Source organism: Salmo salar, chromosome 20, assembly GCF_965601325.2.
Source record: "Salmo salar chromosome 20, fSalSal1, whole genome shotgun sequence".
NCBI lineage: Eukaryota > Metazoa > Chordata > Actinopteri > Salmoniformes > Salmonidae > Salmo > Salmo salar.
This window is the reverse complement of record NC_138310.1, coordinates 54483193-54502704: the sequence shown is the minus strand read 5'-3', so window position 1 is coordinate 54502704 and position 19512 is coordinate 54483193. Positions and strand designations below refer to the sequence as shown.

The 19512-nt window shown below is 44.8% G+C and overlaps 1 protein-coding gene across 1 annotated transcript; it reads left to right on the top strand.

The window, feature by feature from the left end:
- The first annotated feature begins 16316 nt into the window (after nt 1-16316).
- Nucleotides 16317-18861, top strand: LOC106580900 (complement C1q-like protein 4). Its single transcript, XM_014162432.3, has 4 exons — nt 16317-16563; nt 17470-17649; nt 17781-17912; nt 18071-18861. Exons 3-4 carry the CDS (start codon nt 17810-17812, stop codon nt 18346-18348), a joined length of 381 nt encoding a protein of 126 aa, XP_014017907.1. The 5' UTR covers nt 16317-16563; nt 17470-17649; nt 17781-17809; the 3' UTR covers nt 18349-18861.
- Nucleotides 18862-19512: the final 651 nt, after the last annotated feature.

Here is a 19512-nt window from a genome sequence, read left to right as displayed (position 1 = left end):
CTGGCGACTGACTGGCGGGCAGCTCTTGCCCCGTCAAACAGCCCTTGTGCCCCCCCCTAAAAAAATTCTTGGGGGTGCCTCTCGGTCTCCCTTACCTCGCCAGCCTTCCTCCGCTGCTTGGTCCTTTGTTGGTGGGGAATTCTGTCATAAAAATAGTTGTACTCATCCTTAAAAATGTCGTACTGGAGAGAAGAGGACCAAAACGCAGCAGGTATGTGCAGGCTCATCTTGACTTTTATTCACTATCAAAATGAATGCCAAAATAACAAACCATGAGAATGAACGAACAACCAACAAACAGTCTGGCAAAGCATAGGCTCAACACAGAACAATTCCCCACAACCCCAAAGACAAACAAACACACCTATATAGGACTTTCAATCAAAGGCAACTATACACACCTGCCTTCAATTGGAAGTCCCAATCATCAACCCAACATTTAACAAACACAAACATGCCACGTCCTGACCAAAACTAAAACACTAGCTCCATCTGCTGGTCAGGACGTGACAAGTTGGGCTAGGTCAGGGCTCTGTGCAAGCCAGTCAAGTTCTTCCACAGCGATCTCGACAAACCATTTCTGTATGGACTTCGCTTTGTGCACAGGGGCATTGTCATGTTGAAACAGGAAAGGGCCTTCCCCAAACTGTTGCCACAAAGTTGGAAGCACAGAATCATCTAGAATGTCACTGTATGCTATAGTGTTAAGATGTCCCTTCACTGGAACTAAGGGGCCTAGCCCTAACCATGAAAAACAGCCCCAGACCATTATTCCTCTTCCACCAAACTTTACAGTTGGCACTATGCATTGGGGCAGGTAGCGTTCTCCTGGCATCCGCCAAACCCAGATTTGTCCGTCGGACTGCCAGATGGTGAAGCGTGATATATCACTCCAGAGAACGTTTCCACCACTCCAGAATCCAATGGAGGAGAGCTTTACACCACTCCAGCAGACGATTGGCATTGCACATGGTGATCTTAGGCTTGTGTGCAACTGCTCTGCCATGGAAACCCATTTCATGAAGCTCCCAACAAATAGTTATTGTGCTGACTTTGCTTCCAGAGGCGGTTTGGAACTCGGTAGTGAGTGTTGCAACCAAGGACAGACTATTTTTACGCGCTTCAGCACTCGGCGGTCCCATTCTATGATCTTGTTTGGGCTACCACTTTGTGGCTGAGCCGTTGTTGCTCCTAGATGTTTCCACTTCACAATAACAGCACTTACAGTTGACCGGGGCAGCTCTAGCAGGGCAGAACTTTTACAAACTGACTTGTTGGAAAGGTGGAATCCTATGATGGTGCCACGTTGAAAGTCACTGAGCTCTTCAGTAAGACCATTCTACTGCCAATGTTTGTCTATGGAGATTGCATGGCTGTGTGCTCGATTTTGTACACCTGTCAGCAACGGGTGTCGCTGAAATAGCCGAATCCACTATTTTGAAGAGGTGTCCACATACTTTTGTATATATAGTGTACCATAACACCAAACTCCCTGACAACCTACTCCCCCTGCCCTCTGCGCTCCCCTCCCAACATGCTCTGCTGGGAATGAGTTCACTGTTTTTCAACTCTCGCTGATCAGCACACCCACCAAGCAAATCCAACACAAACGCCTATCACCCGTTGCATCAGGAAAGGGTCCCCTGCCGACTACCTGACACTCTCTCCATCTCCCATTAAAATACACAATGAGCAGGTGGGAGCTGTCTGACCCCTGAAAACACAGGTAAAGTGTCGTTGCAGTTCAATGGCAACTCCATGGTCCGGGTGACAGACAATACCTGGGTCACATATGCAGGACACAAAGCCTGCCACTGCCCAGCCCACAGAGGACAGACAGTGGGAGGTGGGGTTAACTCAGAGTTTATAGGCCGAGCTCCTCTCCTGGTGACAGTCTAGCCATCCCATCCCGCTATCTGTGAACATCGATTGCCATCTCCAAGCTGCAAAATGAGAGGTGGGCGTCTATGGTTTCCTATATGACAGGAAAGCATACTGCAGATTTAGGCTCCAGAGTGGTTGAATGAGGACAGAGGAGTTAAGCTTTTACACAGGGGCATTGTCATGCATAGTGCCAACTGTAGCCAAGGGAGTGCACCAATCCTGTCCTGGAGGGCAGCAGTCCTGCTGCTTTTTGTGAGGTGAAACAATTTAAAATATCACTGGAACATGCTGCTAGATCAGGTAGTCTATGAGAGATTCAAGTTACAACGACTATTCCATGGCTCTTATGTTTATACTTTCCCTATTCAAATAGTCTGTTCAGTTGTGAGTGGTGTTGATTCTCTCTGCACGGACCATTTGTCTAAGATGGTGTGTCGCGGCAGGTGTGTGTACAGTATATGGAAGAATGCATACTGTGGTGTAACTGTGTGCTTACTCTCTCCATCACTCTCCATCAACTAAAATGCTCTCTTCTCCTACAGCTATCGTACTGCTGTGGTTGCTGGGGGCCAATCTGGCCAATGAATACAGCTGGAATAGCCCTGGAGAGTCAACAAAGGACACCAAAACAGAGAACTGTAAGAGACAGAGAGAGAGAGAGTGGGAAGGGGAGAAAGTGATACACACTGAACACATTGAGGATGGCAAACAGCGAGGAGTGTTGAAAACCACTGTCTAATCCTTCGTCCTGTCTGTGTGTCTGTCCATCTGTGTGTCCGTGTTCACACAGTGTGTCTTCCGGACCAGGCCTCCTGCGGCTGCTGCCTGATGCAGATGTGGAGGATGGAGCGGTTCTTCAACATGAGTCTGAATGAGCTGCAGAGGGGCCTGGAGAAGGCAAAGGTCGTGGTCAACAACGTCCGCGGTGAGACCACCTGACCGCAACCACTATCAACCACCATCTCCATTACCACCTCAACACTGGCCAATGTGTTACATTCTGACTGGAAACCATTTGACTTGCTGTTATTTTGTCTAATTGTTTATTCATTTCTTTATCTTTCTCTCTCTCTCTCTCTCTCTCTTTCCATCTGCAGCTAGCCGCAGTGCCTTCTCCGTGGCCCTGACTAACGCACGACGTTGCGAGGGCCCCTTCCGTGAAGCTAAGACCATTGTTTACCAGCACGTCTTCATCAACCTGGGCGAGGGCTATAACAACCGCACCGGCATCTTCACCGCGCCCCGCTCTGGTGTCTACAGCCTGGCCCTGACCGTGTACAGCGACTCAGGCGCCCCCAGTGTCACCCTGGCCGCCTGCGCCAACCTGCGACCTGGCCAAGATAAAGCAAAGCAGTGCGACAGAAACAACAACACAGAGTTACACATGGAATAAACAAGCGTACAGTCAATAACACAATAGAAAAAAAGAAAGTCTATATACAGTGTGTGCAAATGGCATGAGGAGGTAAGGCAATAAATAGGCCATAGTAGCAAAGTAATTACAATTTAGCAGATTAACACTGGAGTGATAGATGAGCAGATGATTATGAGCAGATGATGGTGTGTAAGTAGTGATACTGGTGTTCAAAAGAGCAGCAAAGTAAATAAAAACAATATGGGGATGAGGTAGGTAGATTGGGTGGGCAATTTACAGATGGACTATGTACAGCTGCAGCGATCGGTTAGCTGCTCAGATAGCTGATGTTTAAAGTTAGTGAGGGAAATGTAAGTCTCCAGCTTCAGTGATTTTTGCAATTCGTTCCAGTCACTGGCAGCAGAGAACTAGAAGGAAAGGCGGCCAAAAGAGGTGTTGGCTTTGGGGATGACCAGTGAGATATACCTGCTGGAGCGCGTGCTACTGTTTGGTGTTGTTATCGTGAACAGTGAGTTGAGATAAGGCGGAGCTTTACCTAGCATAGACTTATAGATGACCTGGAGCCAGTGGGTCTGGCGACGAATATGTAGCGAGGGCCAGCCGACTGGAGCATACAGGTCGCAGTGCTGGGTGGTATAAGGTGCTTTGGTAACAAAACGGATGGCACTGTGATAGACTACATCTAATTTGCTGAGTAGAGTATTGGAAGCTATTTTGTAGATGACATCGCCAAAGTCGAGGATCGGTAGGATAGTCAGTTTTACTAGGGTAAGTTTGGCGACATGAGTGAAGGAGGCTTTGTTGCGAAATAGAAAGCCTATTCTAGATTTGATTTTGGATTGGAGATGTTTGATGTGAGTCTGGAAGGAGAGTTTACAGTCTAGCCAGACACCTAGGTATTTGTAGTTGTCCACGTATTCTAGGTCAGAACCGTCCAGAGTAGTGATGCTAGTTGGGCGGGCGGGTGCGGGCAGTGAATGGTTGAAAAGCATGCATTTGGTTTTGCTAGCGTTTAAGAGCAGTTGGAGGCCACGGAAGGAGTGTTGTATGGCATTGAAGCTCATTTGGAGGTTAGTTAACACAGTGTCCAAAGAAGGGCCAGATGTATACAGAATGGTGTCGTCTGCGTAGATGTGGATCAGGGAATCACCCGCAGCAAGAGCGACATCGTTGATATATATACAGAGAAAAGAGTCGGCACGAGAATTGAACCCTGTGGTACCCCCATAGAGACTGCCAGAGGTCCGGACAACAGGCCCTCCGATTTGACACACTGAACTCTGTCTGCGAAGTAGTTGGTGAACAAGGCGAGGCAGTCATTTGAGAAACCAAGGCTATTGAGTCTGCCGATAAGAATGTGGTGATTGACAGAGTCGAAAGCCTTGGCCAGGTCGATGAAGACGGCTGCACAGTACTGTTTTTTTATCGATGGCGGTTATGATATCGTTTAGTACCTTGAGCGTGGCTGAGGTGCACCCATGACCAGCTCGGAAACCAGATTGCACAGCGGAGAAGGTACGGTGGGATTCGAAATGGTCAGTGATCTGTTTATTAACTTGGCTTTCAAAGACTTTAGAAAGGCAGGGCAGGATGGATATAGGTCTATAACACATTGTACGTGTTGCACTGATTGAAGACTCCCTGAGTCAGGACAGTTCCATTTCTCTGTTATGGGGTGTTTGTTTTGGTTATCTGTTGACCTACTTTATCATTTTGTGAATGCCTTTTCAAATGTATTTCACGACTGGTGCTATCGAGACTCTCCGTGTTAGGATAGGAAGGTTTTCTGTTTATATGCACCGAAGCTGCGCAAACTTCAACCTGCTGTCTCCATTCGCTGGGGAAGGAGACTTTGGGTTTGGGTGGGAGCATGAGTGGAGGGGAGTGAGAGTGACCATTTCCGGTCCTATTTTAACATTTTTGTTTTTTTATTTGCTATTTTCATCAGTTTTCTCGGTTTTCTTTGCAAATGCTTGGTCTGTTTTCACACCTTTTTCATTTCAATATTTTAGATGGCAAACAACGCTAATAATAGTACTATAGGTAGGCCTAATCCTATAAAGTTTTTATCTTGGAATACTAAGACAATGAACAATCCTGTCAAGAGGTCTAGGGTCTTCTCTCATTTGAAAAAGCTAAAAGCAGATGTGCTATTTTTACAAGAGACCCATTTACGCATTTAAGATCACTCAAGGCTACAAAACTCCAGGTTTAGTCAGGTTTTCTATTCAGATTTTAACTCCGAAGCCAGAGGGGTTGCAATTGTGGTTACTAAAATAATACATTTCTCAACTACTAATGATATTTCAGACAGTAATGGGAGATATTTAATCATAATTGGCACAATTTGGCACACACCTGTGGTATTGGTCAATGTATATCCTCCCGATTTTGATGATGTTGAATTTGTAAATGGGTTGCGGGGGAAAATCCCTTCTCTGAACACCCATCTTCTGATATTTGGCAGGGATCTGAATTGTGCTATCAGCCCGGCTTTTGACCGCTCCAACCCCAGAACTATGATTTTATGGTTCAGAATGGGTGTACAGATCCCTGGAGATTTCAGAATCCCCAGGCAAGAGAGTATTCTTTCTTTTCACATGTACACCATTATTGTTCTCGTATTGACTATTTCTTTATTGATCATGTTACTTCCAAATGTCACCCTCTTCTGAATATTTACCCATTGTAATTTCTGACCATGGACCTTTAGCCCTCAGCATACCACCCTGCATCCCACTGCTGGCTTGTTTCTGAAGCTAAGCAGGGTTGGTCCTGGTCAGTCCCTGGATGGGAGACCAGATGCTGTTGGAGGGCCAGTAGGAGGCCGTCTTTCCTCTGGTCTAAAAAAATATCCCAATGCCCCAGGGTAGTGATTGGGAACACTGCCCTGTGTAGAGGGATGTTAAATGGGTGTCCTGAGATCATTAAAGATCCCATGGCACTTATCATAAGAGTAGGGGTGTTAACCCTGGTGTCCTGGCTAAATTCCCAAGCTGTACCTCATACCATCATGGTCCCCTAGTCATCCCCAGCTTACAATTAGCTCATTCATCCTCTCCCCTGTAACTATTCCCCAGGTTGTTGCTGTAAATGGGAATGTGTTCTCAGTCAACTTACCTGGTAAAATAAACACAGTCCTATCAGGACAAACTTGTACTCCTCTCTGGAGATTCTCTTCTCCTGTCTGATGCAGACTTCTGTAATGTTATCTACACATCTGTTGATAATTGTATTTTTTCAAATCAGACAAGCTCAACCTCTCATTCTCTCTTATGGGAATCACTTAAGGCCTATCTTAGAAGATAAATGTTTTCTTATTCTTCTCATTTAAACAAAACTCGGAATGCTAAACTAGAAGAACTCACTAAAGCCATCCTTGACTTAGACCATCAATATGCCCTGACGCCATCCCCAGAGCTTGTCCACTACAGATGCAGAACGGTTACTATTGCATTCACATGGAACCTACTACGAACATCGCGACAGGGCAAGTTGCCTGCTCGCACATCAATTAAAATGCAGTGCTGCTACCCATCTGATTCCCCAAATTAAAGATTCCTCTCATAGCTTGATTTCTGACCCTATGGGGATCAATGACGGGGATCAACCTTCAAAACTTTCTATTCCTCCCTGTATACGTCTGAATTTCCATCAGATATTGCCAATATGACTACATTTTGGGGTGAACTGGAGACTCCCACAGTTGAAACTGCAAATGACCTTGATTCTCCTCTCAGCCTTGAAGAAGTTATTCAGTCTATCAAGTCAATGCAGAGCAGCAAGGCTCCAGGGCCTGATGGGTTTCCAACTGAATTCTTTAAGAAATTCTATACCAAGTTGGCCTCTTTACATTTATCTATGTATAATGAGTCACTTGAACGTGGCCCGTTGCCACTTACCCTAACACAGGCTTCAATAGCGCTTCTCCTTAAGAAGGGGAAAGACCCCACTTCTTGTTCTTCATTTAGGCCCCTAAGTCTCCTTAACCTGTTGGGGCTAGGGGGCAGTATTTTTCACAGCCGGATAGAAAACGTACCCGATTTAAACTGGTTACTACTCTTGCCCAGAAACGAGAATATGCATATAATTAGTAGATTTGGATAGAAAACACTCTAAAGTTTCTAAAACTGTTTGAATGGTGTCTGTGAGTATAACAGAACTCATATAGCAGGCCAAAACCTGAGAAGATTCCATACAGGAATTGCCCTGTATGACAATTTGTTGTCCTTCTGTTGCATCTCTATCGAAAATACAGCATCTGTGCTGTAACGTGACACTTTCTAAGGCTTCCATTGGCTCTCTAAAGCCGCCAGAAAGTGGAATGGGGTGTCTGCTGTATCTGGGCAAAGTATAGGAGCAGAGTTTGTAAGTGGTCAGCCTGGGGACAGTGAGACTGAGATGCGCGGTCACGAGACTTCTCCATTTTTTTCTTTCAGTCTTTGAATGAATACAACGTTGCCCGGTTGGAATATTATCGCTATTTTACGAGAAAAATAGCATAAAAATTGATTTTAAACAGCGTTTGACATGCTTCTAAGTACGGTAATGGAATATTTTGAAATGTTTTGTCACGAAATGCGCTCGCGCGTTACCCTTCGGATAGTGACCTGAATGCGTGAACAAGGTATTTGGATATAACTATGGATTATTTGGAACCAAAACAACATTTGTTGTTGAAGTAGAAGTCCTGGGAGTGCATTCTGACGAAGAACAGCAAAGGTAATCCAATTTTTCTAATAGTAATTCTGAGTTTAGTGAGCCCCAAACTTGGTGGGTGTCAAATTAGCTAGCCTGTAATGGCCGAGCTATGTACACAGAATATTGCAAAATGTGCTTTCGCCGAAAATCTATTTTAAAGTCTGACATAGCGTTTGCATAAAAGAGTTCTGTATCTATAATTCTTAAAATAATTGTTATGTATTTTGTCAACGTTTATCATGAGTAATTTAGTAAATTCACCGGAAGTTTTCGGTGGGTATGCTAGTTCTGAACATCACATGCTAATGTAAAAAGCTGGTTTTTGATATAAATATGAACTTGATTGAACAAAACATGCATGTATTGTATAACATAATGTCCTAGGAGTGTCATCTGATGAAGATCAAAGGTTAGTGCTGCATTTAGCTGTGGTTTTGGTTTTTGTGACATATATGCTTGCTTTGAAAATGGCTGTGTGATTATTTTTGGCAGGGTACTCTCCTGACATAATCTAATGTTTTCCTTTCGCTGTAAAGCCTTTTTGAAATCGGAAAATGTGGTTCGATTAACGAGAGTCTTCTCTTTAAAGTGGTGTAAAATAGTCATATGTTTGAGAAATTGAAGTTATAGCATTTTTGAGGTATTTGTATTTCGCGCCACGTGATTCCACTGGCTGTTGACTAGGGTGGGACGCAAACGTCCCACCTAGCCCAGAGAGGTTAATGTGGATGTAAAGGTGCTGGCGAAGGTGATAGCGAGGCGTCTGGAAGTAGTCTTACCAGGACTCATATCACAGGAACAAACCGGCTTTATAAAGGACAGACATGATTTTTTTAAACATTCGGATGCTGTTTAACATTATTTATTCGAAACAATTCTCCATCTCCCCTGAGGTGTTGGACAGATTACCGACCATTTCGAATCCCACCGTACCTTCTCCACTATGCAATCTGGTTTCAGAGCTGGTCATGGGTGCACCTCAGCCACGCTCAAGGTCCTAAACGATATCATAACCGCCATCGATAAGAGACATTACTGTGCAGCCGTATTCATCGACCTGGCCAAGGCTTTCGACTCTGTCAATCACCACATTCTTATTGACAGACTCAACAGCCTTGGTTTCTCAAATGATTGCCTCGCCTGGTTCACCAACTACTTCTCTGATAGAGTTCAGTGTGTCAAATCGGAGGGCCTGTTGTCCGGACCTCTGGCAGTCTCTATGGGGGTGCCACAGGGTTCAATTCTCGGGCCGACTCCCTAAATGGACAACCTTGCAATGAGTGACATGTATCCATCGTGATTTTCCCTGGACTTTCACTGCTAACCTCGTTATGAGCAAAACTCTGTTACATATTCTCTTACCATCACCCACTGTCCAGGTACTACGTCATGTCCCCCCTCGGGAGTTATTCCCCACGCCTTATTTACTTGTCTGTCTGATTCCCCTACTGCATTAGAGAGTTGTATGCAATAATTAAGCATTGTGTCACTCATAAAGTGAACGTCTGCTTTTCTAAAAATCTACGTGCCTGGTACTACTCACATTGTCCATTGTAGTAACTGCCCAGCCTGGTTTGGTCTGTTTCATATTTGTCTCCCCCTCCCACTCCTGTTGCTCTTATCTTCTTGCCCGTGTACTCAGGACATATGTTTTGCGTAAGATATGATCAATACAGTGACTTCAGCACCCGAATCTCAAATCAAATCAAAATGTATTTGTCACGTGCGCCGAATACAACAGGTGTTAAATGTAAGTAAGGTGTTAAATATAAGTAAGCATTTCACCTTACAGTGAAATGCTTACTTACAGGCTCTAACCAATAGTGCAAAAAAGGTATTATGTGAACAATAGGTAAGTAAAGAATTAAAAACAACAGTAAAAAGACAATGAAAAATAACAGTAGCGAGGCTATATACAGTAGCGAGGCTATAACAGTAGCGTGGCTGCATACAGGCACCGGTTAGTCGGGCTGATTGAGGTAGTATGTACATGTAGATATGGTTAAAGTGACTATGCATATATGATAAACAGAGAGTAGAAGCAGCGTAAAAGAGGGTTTGGGGGGGGGGGGGGGCACACAATGCAAATAGTCCGGGTAGCCATTTGACTACCTGTTCAGGAGTCTTATGGCTTGGGGGTAAAAACTGTTGAGAAGCCTTTTTGTCCTAGACTTGGCACTCCGGTACCGCTTGCCATGCGGTAGTAGAGAGAACAGTCTATGACTGGGGTGGCTGGGGTCTTTGACAATTTTTAGGGCCTTCTTCTGATACCGCCTGGTGTAGAGGTCCTGGATGGCAGGCAGTTTAGCCCCAGTGATGTACTGGGCTGTACGCACTACCCTCTGTAGTGCCTTGTGGTCGGAGGCCGAGTAATTGCCGTACCAGGCAGTGATGCAACCAGTCAGGATGCTCTCGATGTTGCAGCTGTAGAACCTTTTGAGGATCTCAGGACCCATGCCAAATATTTTTAGTTTCCTGAGGGGGAATAGGCTTTGTCATGCCCTCTTCACGACTGTCTTGGTGTGTTTGGACCATTCTAGTTTGTTGGTGATGTGGACACCAAGGAACTTGAAGCTTTCAAACTGCTCCACTACAGCCCCGTCGATGAGAATGGGGGCGTGCTCGGTCCTCCTTTTCCTGTAGTCCACAATCATCTCCTTAGTCTCGGTTACGTTGAGGGATAGGTTGTTATTCTGGCACCACCAGGCCAGGTCTCTGACCTCCTCCCTATAGGCTGTCTCGTCATTGTCGGTGATCAGGCCTACCACTGTTGTGTCGTCTGCAAACTTAATGATGGTGTTGGAGTCGTGCCTGGCCATGCAGTCGTGGGTAAACAGGGAGTACAGGAGGGGACTGAGCACGCACCCCTGGGGGGCTCCAGTGTTGAGGATCAGCGTGGCAGATGTGTTGCTACCTACCCTACTAAAAAATCTATTGCAACGTTGTTAACCATCATGTTCACATATATTCCATCCGATTTCATATGTACACCAGCTGAGATGGGACGTAAGAAGGAGGTCTATTAGTTTCCCCCCACAGCATCCAGCAAACTCTGCTGCTGAGCCAGAGAGAGCTCCTTATATTTCTGCATCAGTAGTGTGTCATTGGGGCTGTTGACCTGTTTCCATTTTCCCTTAGACGGACCCTGCTTTCCTGGCCATTCCTCATAAAAACAGAAATCCCGCAATAATGACATACACCAGGTTTCTCTTCTGCTGAACTAAAAATGCTGTTGGTTCCACTTGGAACCTGCACAACTCTGATGACAGCAGGTTTATTATGTTGATTGATGTCCTTGTCCAGTCGTGACAACCTGTCGATGATGTCGCCGTAGTTTTGTCTCTCCAAATCAGTAGTTGTGGAAACAAAAGTTTTTCGCAAATCATCATGTATGGGTTGCATCAACTGATGGGTGAATGACCCATTTTTGGAGGACGTGAGTGCATCTTCATATTCCATGTTGGGTAACTCACTGTGTCCAACCACTTCTGCTCTAAACCTTTCTTCAAATTCAACAAAGGGTTCTTTCGGTTTTTGGACACATTTGGAGATGCTGATTTATATGTGATTACTGCCACTGGGGGTTTGTCTTTACTTCCTTTTACAGCCTGTGTTCTGGTTGGCCTAAGTCAAGACATCGTTTGTCACCGCTGTCAGAGTCTATTGACTCAAAGCCAGGCAATGCGAACCAGACGCTTGAAACCCGACCATCCTTGCGCAACTCAGCCTGAGGGTAGATTGAGGGTCCACATGTTGGGGCCCAAGTCTGTTGTTACGACCCTTGCCTGCAATTGTTGAATTTCTTCTTTTAAATGTTTTTATCTGTTCACCAAGAGCCCTCAAACTATCTTTATCTCTCTGCAATGTCCTATCACGGTTATCAAGACAGAACTTCTCATCCTTTTTCTTATTTTGGCTAATACCGTTAAAGACCATCTTGTTTTTGTCAATGAGTTAGACATTCTCTGTATTTTCCCCCAAGCTTTTTGTTCATCAGACAGACTCCATATTCCATCTTTGTCAACAATGATGGAATATTTCTTTATTATCTCTTGCTTACACTTCTCTGGTTCTTCATATCACTAGACAGTGAATTTAAAATCTTTTTCATGCTCACATCCGGAGGAGCTGTTCCGCCCTTTTCCAGAGTGGTTTTCTCACTTAACAGAGTTACTCCATCATACGTTGCTGTTTTTACTGCTTTGATATTAAACCCGAGGTAATATTGCAGCTGGCGTAAAAATAATAAATCAAATCCTTTACCTGCTTGATGTTTTTTATGTCTGCCTGTTTTTCCCACACGGGTCTTCCCCATTTTTTGGCAGAGTTACTGGGTAATTTATCCCTCACCGGGTTCCTATTCCTCCAGGCGGGTCACCACATAAGCTCTCCCAGGGCGTCGGACCCCTGCTCCGTGGCCTTGTTGGCTTGGCTGAGCTCATGGCTTCCTTTTATGACAGGTGTGATGGTGGCATCCCCGCTGGGGATCTGCATACCTCGTGTATGCACTGCCTGGGTTTCAGCCACATGGAGAGGGCGGTGGAACGCCCTAGTGGATGCCTGTTTTGTGTGGTGTTCTCAGAATGCCTGGAGGCCATGCGCGAGTGGGTCGGTCAGGCTCGGTCCTGGGGGCTCCCACTGAGTCCTGGGGGTTGGGTTATCAAAGCAGAGGCTCTCTCACTGGATCGTGGACACGATTACGATAGCATACCGCCTGGCTGGTAGGCCAGTGCTGGGATCTGTGGTGGCACATTCAACACGAGGTGTGGCTGCGTCCTGGGCTCTACTGAGATGAGTGCCCCTCACTGATATCTGTGCTGTGGCCAGCTGGGCTTCCTATTGCACCTTTGCTAGGTACTATCGGGTAAATGTGGCACCTCTCTCTGCGGTTGGTTCAGCGGTCCTGGGCGTCGCCTCCCCTTCTGGGGACTGTGCCAGGACCCCCCTTACACATTGGCGGCCCCTGCGTCTCAGTCCCGCGCTGGGACTTCGCCGCTGGCTGGCCAGGTCCATCTACCACCGACTAAATCTGGTACGGGTATACCAATATATTGGACTGATCCAATATAGTGAAACATAACGAAGGTTACGTATGTAACCACGGTTATGTGAGCGTGTTGCGGCCATGGGGTCATCATCGAATATTGTACGAGCTTTCATTGTCTGCTTATATGCCCCCTTTTTTAATCCTATGGTTCTGACTTGGCCTACAGGGAGAATGCTTTAAGAATGACCCATGTTCTGAATTCTGTCGCTGTACATTTCAAAAGTACTGAACAAATAGTTATATTGATTATGTCGGTCCTAGCTCACTCATTATTGTCTTATCGAAATTACAGATTGCCTCGTATCCACTTGTCGTCCCCTTATGCCATAATTTGTACATCTCAATTGTCAGCAGAAATAGTAAGTCAGCTATATCAGCTATGTTTTTTTAAAAGGCAGCAAATGAGGCTGAATTAACTGTTTCGCTGCGAGACAAGGCTCTGCTGATAGCCAGGTGTAACAGTGTTTAGTGTTGTGGTTTTGCTGGCATGCACCTAAAACATAATTTTTTTTTGCCCCACCCTGATTTACATGCTAAAATCGCCACTGGGCAGCATAACTGGCCCTTAAATGTACACGGAGAGCTAACATTAATAACATGCATGTTAATCTCTTATGGCTCAAAGTAGAAGAGAGATTCATCACTACTTGTATTTGTGAGAAGTATTCACATGTTGATTGTCTCTGGTGGCATGTCTGTTCACACTACTAGCACACAGCTCAGACACCCATGCATACCCCACAAGACATGCCACCAGAGGTCTCTTCACAGTCCCCAAGTCCAGAACAGACTATGGGAGGCCCACAGTAGTACATAGAGCCATGACTACATGGAACTCTATTCCACATCAAGTAACTCGTGCAAGCAGTAAAATCAGATTTAAAAACAGATAATAATACACCTTATGCGGCTCCCCGAGTGGCGCAGCAGTCTAATGCACTACATCTCATTGCTAGAGGTGTCACTAAAGACCCGAGTTCAATCCCTGGCTGTATCACAACCGCCCGTGATCCGGAGTCCTATAGGCACAATTGGCCCAGCATCGTCCGGGTTAGAAGAGGGTTTGGCCGGGGGGCTTTATTTGGCTCATTGCGCTCTAGCAACTCCTTGTGGCGGGCTGGGTGCCTGCAGGCTGACCTCGTCATCAGTTGAACAGTGTTTCCTCCGACACATTGATGCGGCTGGCTTCCGGGTAAAGCGGGCATGTATTAAGAAGCGTGGTTTGGCGGGTCATGTTTCAGAGGATGCATGACTCGACCTTTGCCTCTCGAACCCGTTTGGGACTTGCAGCGATGAGACAAGATCGAAAAAGGAGGTAAAAAAGACACCTCATGGGATAGTGGGGACTGTGAAGAGACGAACACACACAGGCATAGACATGCGCATACACGCACACATATGATAACATACTGTCACGGCCTGACCAGTAGAGGGTGTAGTTGGGTCAGGATGTGGCAGAAGGGAGTGTGTGTTTTATTGTTTCATTGATTTTGGCCGTGTGACTTCCAATCAGGCACAGCTGTAGAGGGTTGTGGTTGATTGGGAGTCACACATAAGTTAAGCCTACGTTTCCTTTGTGTTTCGTGGGTAATTGTTCTTGTCATTGTGGTTGCACCTGACAGGACTGTGTTGGCTGTCAGTTTTATTGTTTTGTAAATTGCATAGTGTTCGTTTAATTAAATATGACGAACCCTAACTCCGCCGCATTTTGGTCCACTTCTTCCTCAGACAGCCGTTACACATACTTACTCTAAGGCACTGCATCTCAGTGCTAGAGGTGTCACTACAGACCCTGGTTCGATTCCAGGCCGCATCACAACTGGCCTTGATTGGGAGTCCCATAGGGCGGCCCACAATTGGCCCAGCGTTGTCCGGGTTCTGGTTTGGCCGGGGTAGGCCGTCATTGTAAATAAGAATTTGTTCTTAACGGACTTCCCTAGTTAAATACAGGTTAAATAAAAAAGTTTTAAAAAACACACGTACACATATATTTTGTGTTGTAAATATGTGGTAGTAGAGTAGTGGCCTGAGGGCACACACTTAATGTGTTGTGAAATGTGTTGTAATGTTTTTAAAGTTGTATAAAACTGCTTTAATTTTGCTGGACCCCAGCAAGAGTAGCTGCTGCCTTGGCACCAGCTAATAGGGATCCATAATAAATACAAATTCTGTATCTATCTCTGTATCAGTATCAATCGCTATTGCCATCAGACTCCACATGAGACAGTGACCTCAGTGAATCAGAGATAATGTAACAGAACATCCAGGAAGGAGTCTGATATGGACTAGAATATAATTTGCATGAATCTGACAATAGAGGCGCACAAGTACAACACAATGTGTATTTGGCTAAACAATAGTGGCGTGCCTCTGACATATAAATATCTTTACAGGTTTTCTTATGTCACATTCTATGTATGTGTCATATAGCATACAAATTCAACATACAGACATACAATGCAACATTTATAGAAACATATACTGTATGTATGTGCACTTAAAAAAGTAATCAGTAATTATCATCAGCTGCAGTACTCAACCCTGCATAGACAAATACTTATTTTGTGGTTCTACAAACCTATGTCAAACATACATTTCATTTTCATATCAAACTACTTTTAAATAATCACCTACACTGGAGCTTTTAAATTCATAAACACTTTCAAACTAAGTTGACACTTAATAGTTTGAGGGTATACCTCCCTGTTTATTCTCTGTAGAGTCGCAGTTGGATGAGGTTATCTAATGACATAAACCAACACAATACTTTGACCTCCATTCTCTGATTTCCCCTCAAAGGAAATGCATAGCATCTAAATAACCAGGTTGCTCAACAGTGGACATGTGACTGTCAGCAACGCCGACAAAACAACAATCAATACTGTGTATGGTGGTCAACATTAAGTGGAGAACAGAAGCTCTCTCCACTACCTCAGCCCACTACCTCAGCCCACTACCTCAGCCCACTACCTCAGCCCACTCCCAGGTGTGAGAACCAGATGACCCTCTATATCTCATTCTCTCTTATATCTGGGTCTCCTGATCCACTGAACATTCCTCTCAATGAGACAGCAATAAACCCACGTATCTCTGGGAAACTCCATTCGAAATCCTCCATAACAATCTATTCAAGTTTAGCACACAATGTTGTGTCCACTGGGAGTTTTAGGGTAACCAGACACCGGTGTCCTATTAAAACCTACTATTTTCACACAACAGCAAAGATGAGCTGGCTTCTCTTTCACACCCAAGGAAGAAACACTGACATGACATCATCTTTCACTTGTCACATGGGAGGGTATTGAATGTGTTCTAGGTGCCCTCTGTTAGGAACTCCACTCAGCCTGTGTTTTTGGGGTTGGGGTTTGTGTACAGGGAATGGGCGTGGAGCTTTCCTCATCCACCTGCGGAGGAGTGGGACCTCAGACTGCGAATCAATAGCGCGGCAGCACCACCCCCCTGCATTAAACTCAAACATAGTCTTAGGAGGATTCCCAAGTCTGCTCACCTACTGTAAGAACGAGGAAACGAGACTTGGGCTTCTTACAGCAATACAGTAAGTACCTACTGCCTTTGGTCCCTTTACACTCAGACTGTCTGGAGGCTCTCAGGTCTGGTGAGATAGGAGCTATCCAATGATTATGGAATATACATAAAGCTAATGATACTGAAGTTCTATATTGTCTATTTTGATGAGAGACAGCTTTGGATAAGCAAGAATAATATGATATGTTATTTGAAATGTGAAACCAATCCATTTGTTAAAAAAAACAAGTTTCAGTATAGATGTAGGCTGCTTTAGCAAAAGGCTTCATACGCAGAAAATCAAATCTGGGTACTGAGATCAACTATTAATTTAAAAAAATAGATCAAAGATGGTGTAATGACCGATGAATGTCAACCATTTTGCGGTTGACTAAACCAGTATGGAAATTAAGGAAGTTGATGTAACTTTAGAGCACCATCTTGACAAGGCATACTCCATAAACTTCAGAGTTCGGAATTGGTTGAGTAGACTGGGAAAGTTAGTCATCATGACCAGAACATGAACTACAAAGATATTCTGTTACATACAGCTGGTTCTTAGCAGAGAACATAGCCGTGCAATGCTGCTAAACAAAGTCTCTTTTCATTGTAATTTCAAGAAATGCTGTATGACCAACAGTAACTATTTAAGTATTTCAGAGAATTAAGTTAGTTGCCGTGTCTGATCTGTGGGGGGAGGGGGGGGGGGCATGGGGACTTTAGAGCTGATGCGAGATGCAGCAGGTAACAGAAAACCTCATGACGCCTCAATTTTTCTCTTTTATTTTTGTATGTTATCCACCCCAAACATATCTTAACAATCAAACGTAATGTCAAACTACTGGTCCTGCTTCGACTCATTTGACAACTTTTGACCCTTACTCTCTGCCCATCCTCCCTCTACCTCCCCTCCCACCTTCCTCCCCCTTGTCCCCAGTAGGCTGGACTGGGGCCCTGCCCTGTGGGAAGTGGGATTGTGAGTGTGCCTTCAAGAGCCAGCCGGGCTGCTGCTGTGTGGCCAATGAGATGAGTATGCTGGAGGACCACACCTTCACGCGCATGGTGGACAAATGGGAGCAGCTCACCTGATTGGACAACGACATCGAGGAAGTCACAGGTACTGGAAAATATGTCTGTTTCCTAGTCAGAATAAGTCAGGAACCATGGTAGAAAGCTTGACATATCCCTAATGTTCATGTCACAGGCTCCTAACTTCTTCTGTTTTCCTTCCCTCTTTCTGTGACTCAGGCAACAATAAGATTACGTTTACCGTGGCGATGACTCCTAGATGCGACTGCTTCGGGCCCTTCACCAGCAACGTGCCAATCCGCTACTACTTCATCTCTCTCAACCAGGGCAACGGATACAATGACGCTCTGGGTAGGACGCCACACTGCGTTGTCACATCATTTCCCCACATACTTACTGGATAAATAACATAACACAACCTAAAACACACATACTCGCACTCACCCCCACACACACCTAGACTCACACACACCTACACTCACATCTCCCTGTGTGTGTCCTCTATCCAGTTACCTTCACCGCCCCCCACTCCTTCTCCAACGTGGGCGTGGACTGCGAGCGTCTCTACCACAAGGTGCAGCTGATGAAGAACAACGAAGTGGTGGCCTCTGTGTGGGAGGACAACCGGGAGGACACGGAGGACAGCGGCACCCAGTCGGTGCTGGTGTCTCGGCGCCAGGGCGACAAGGTGTACGTGGAGCTGCTCTCTGGCAGAAGTCTGTGTGGCAACACCAAGGAGTTCAACAAGTTCAGTGGATACCTGGTCTACCCCTTCACACAGGAGTAGAGGGGAGAGTCATACACACATGAACACACACGTACAGTACATGCATGAATACACACACACACACACATAAATTCATACATGCATGTGCAAAGACATACGGATATGGCACGCACAAACACATAAACACGCACACATACATGCAGACACATACACATTCTTTGTAACAGATCAACTCACTGGCATACTGAGCATGACAATACAAATGTGATGAAATTATGGAGGCAGATATTCAAACATTGATCGACATCTAAACTCAAATGGAATTCTACAAAGAGCCAGAGCCTCAAATAAATCATGCAATTACAATGTTCCAAGTGTGTCTATTGTGTGTGTGTGTGTGTGTGTGTGTGTGTGTGTGTGTGTGTGTGTGTGTGTACCATTGTAACCAATAATATTCCATGTACAGTGAAATTCAGACAGTCTTCCTTTGAAATAGTATTGCTTTGAACAAAATAAAAGCTGGTTTGTTACATGAAGCAGGACACATCGTGTTCTGTTTATTGTTTTTTTAAATGGTCCTTCACAGGTGTGGTCTTTCCATAGGGTCTAAATTAATTAATTTATCTCTAAATGAATGCTGAGTTAATGAATAATAATGATACCTACAACCAAATAGGTATACAAGTTGATGATAATGAGCCTTAGGCTAGCTAACCTAAGTGTTATTATGATTGGCTTGTATTTTGTTGTAGTTAGCATTATTATTTTGAATTTAGTCAGGGTTCCGACAAGTCATGGAATTTCTGTAATATCTTGGCATTTTTAAATGTGCATTTCAGACTGAAAAAGTCATGCGATGTAATTTAATAATTTCAGAAAATTGGGGAATTATAGGTCTACATACGGATCCCTGTTTGGAAATGAATTGAGCCTGTCTTGTATTTTCGGTCGTTTTTTCACATTGCATTGTCCAGTGTGCTTTTGGTCTTCGTCTTGAAAATTCTTATCTGTAGTTCGCAAGTCAATAACTTTTTTATGTATGATTGGGAAACCTGTTTAATATGGATCGCTAAAGACCACCAGTCCATTTATTTAAGACAACAAATCGAGACCAAATTTAGATGAGACCGCATTCGTTCATCTGCAGAAGGGAATTCTGATTCAAAACCACGGCCACCTCTGTTTTGACCACACAGACTCATAACGCTTTCATTTGACAGCAAA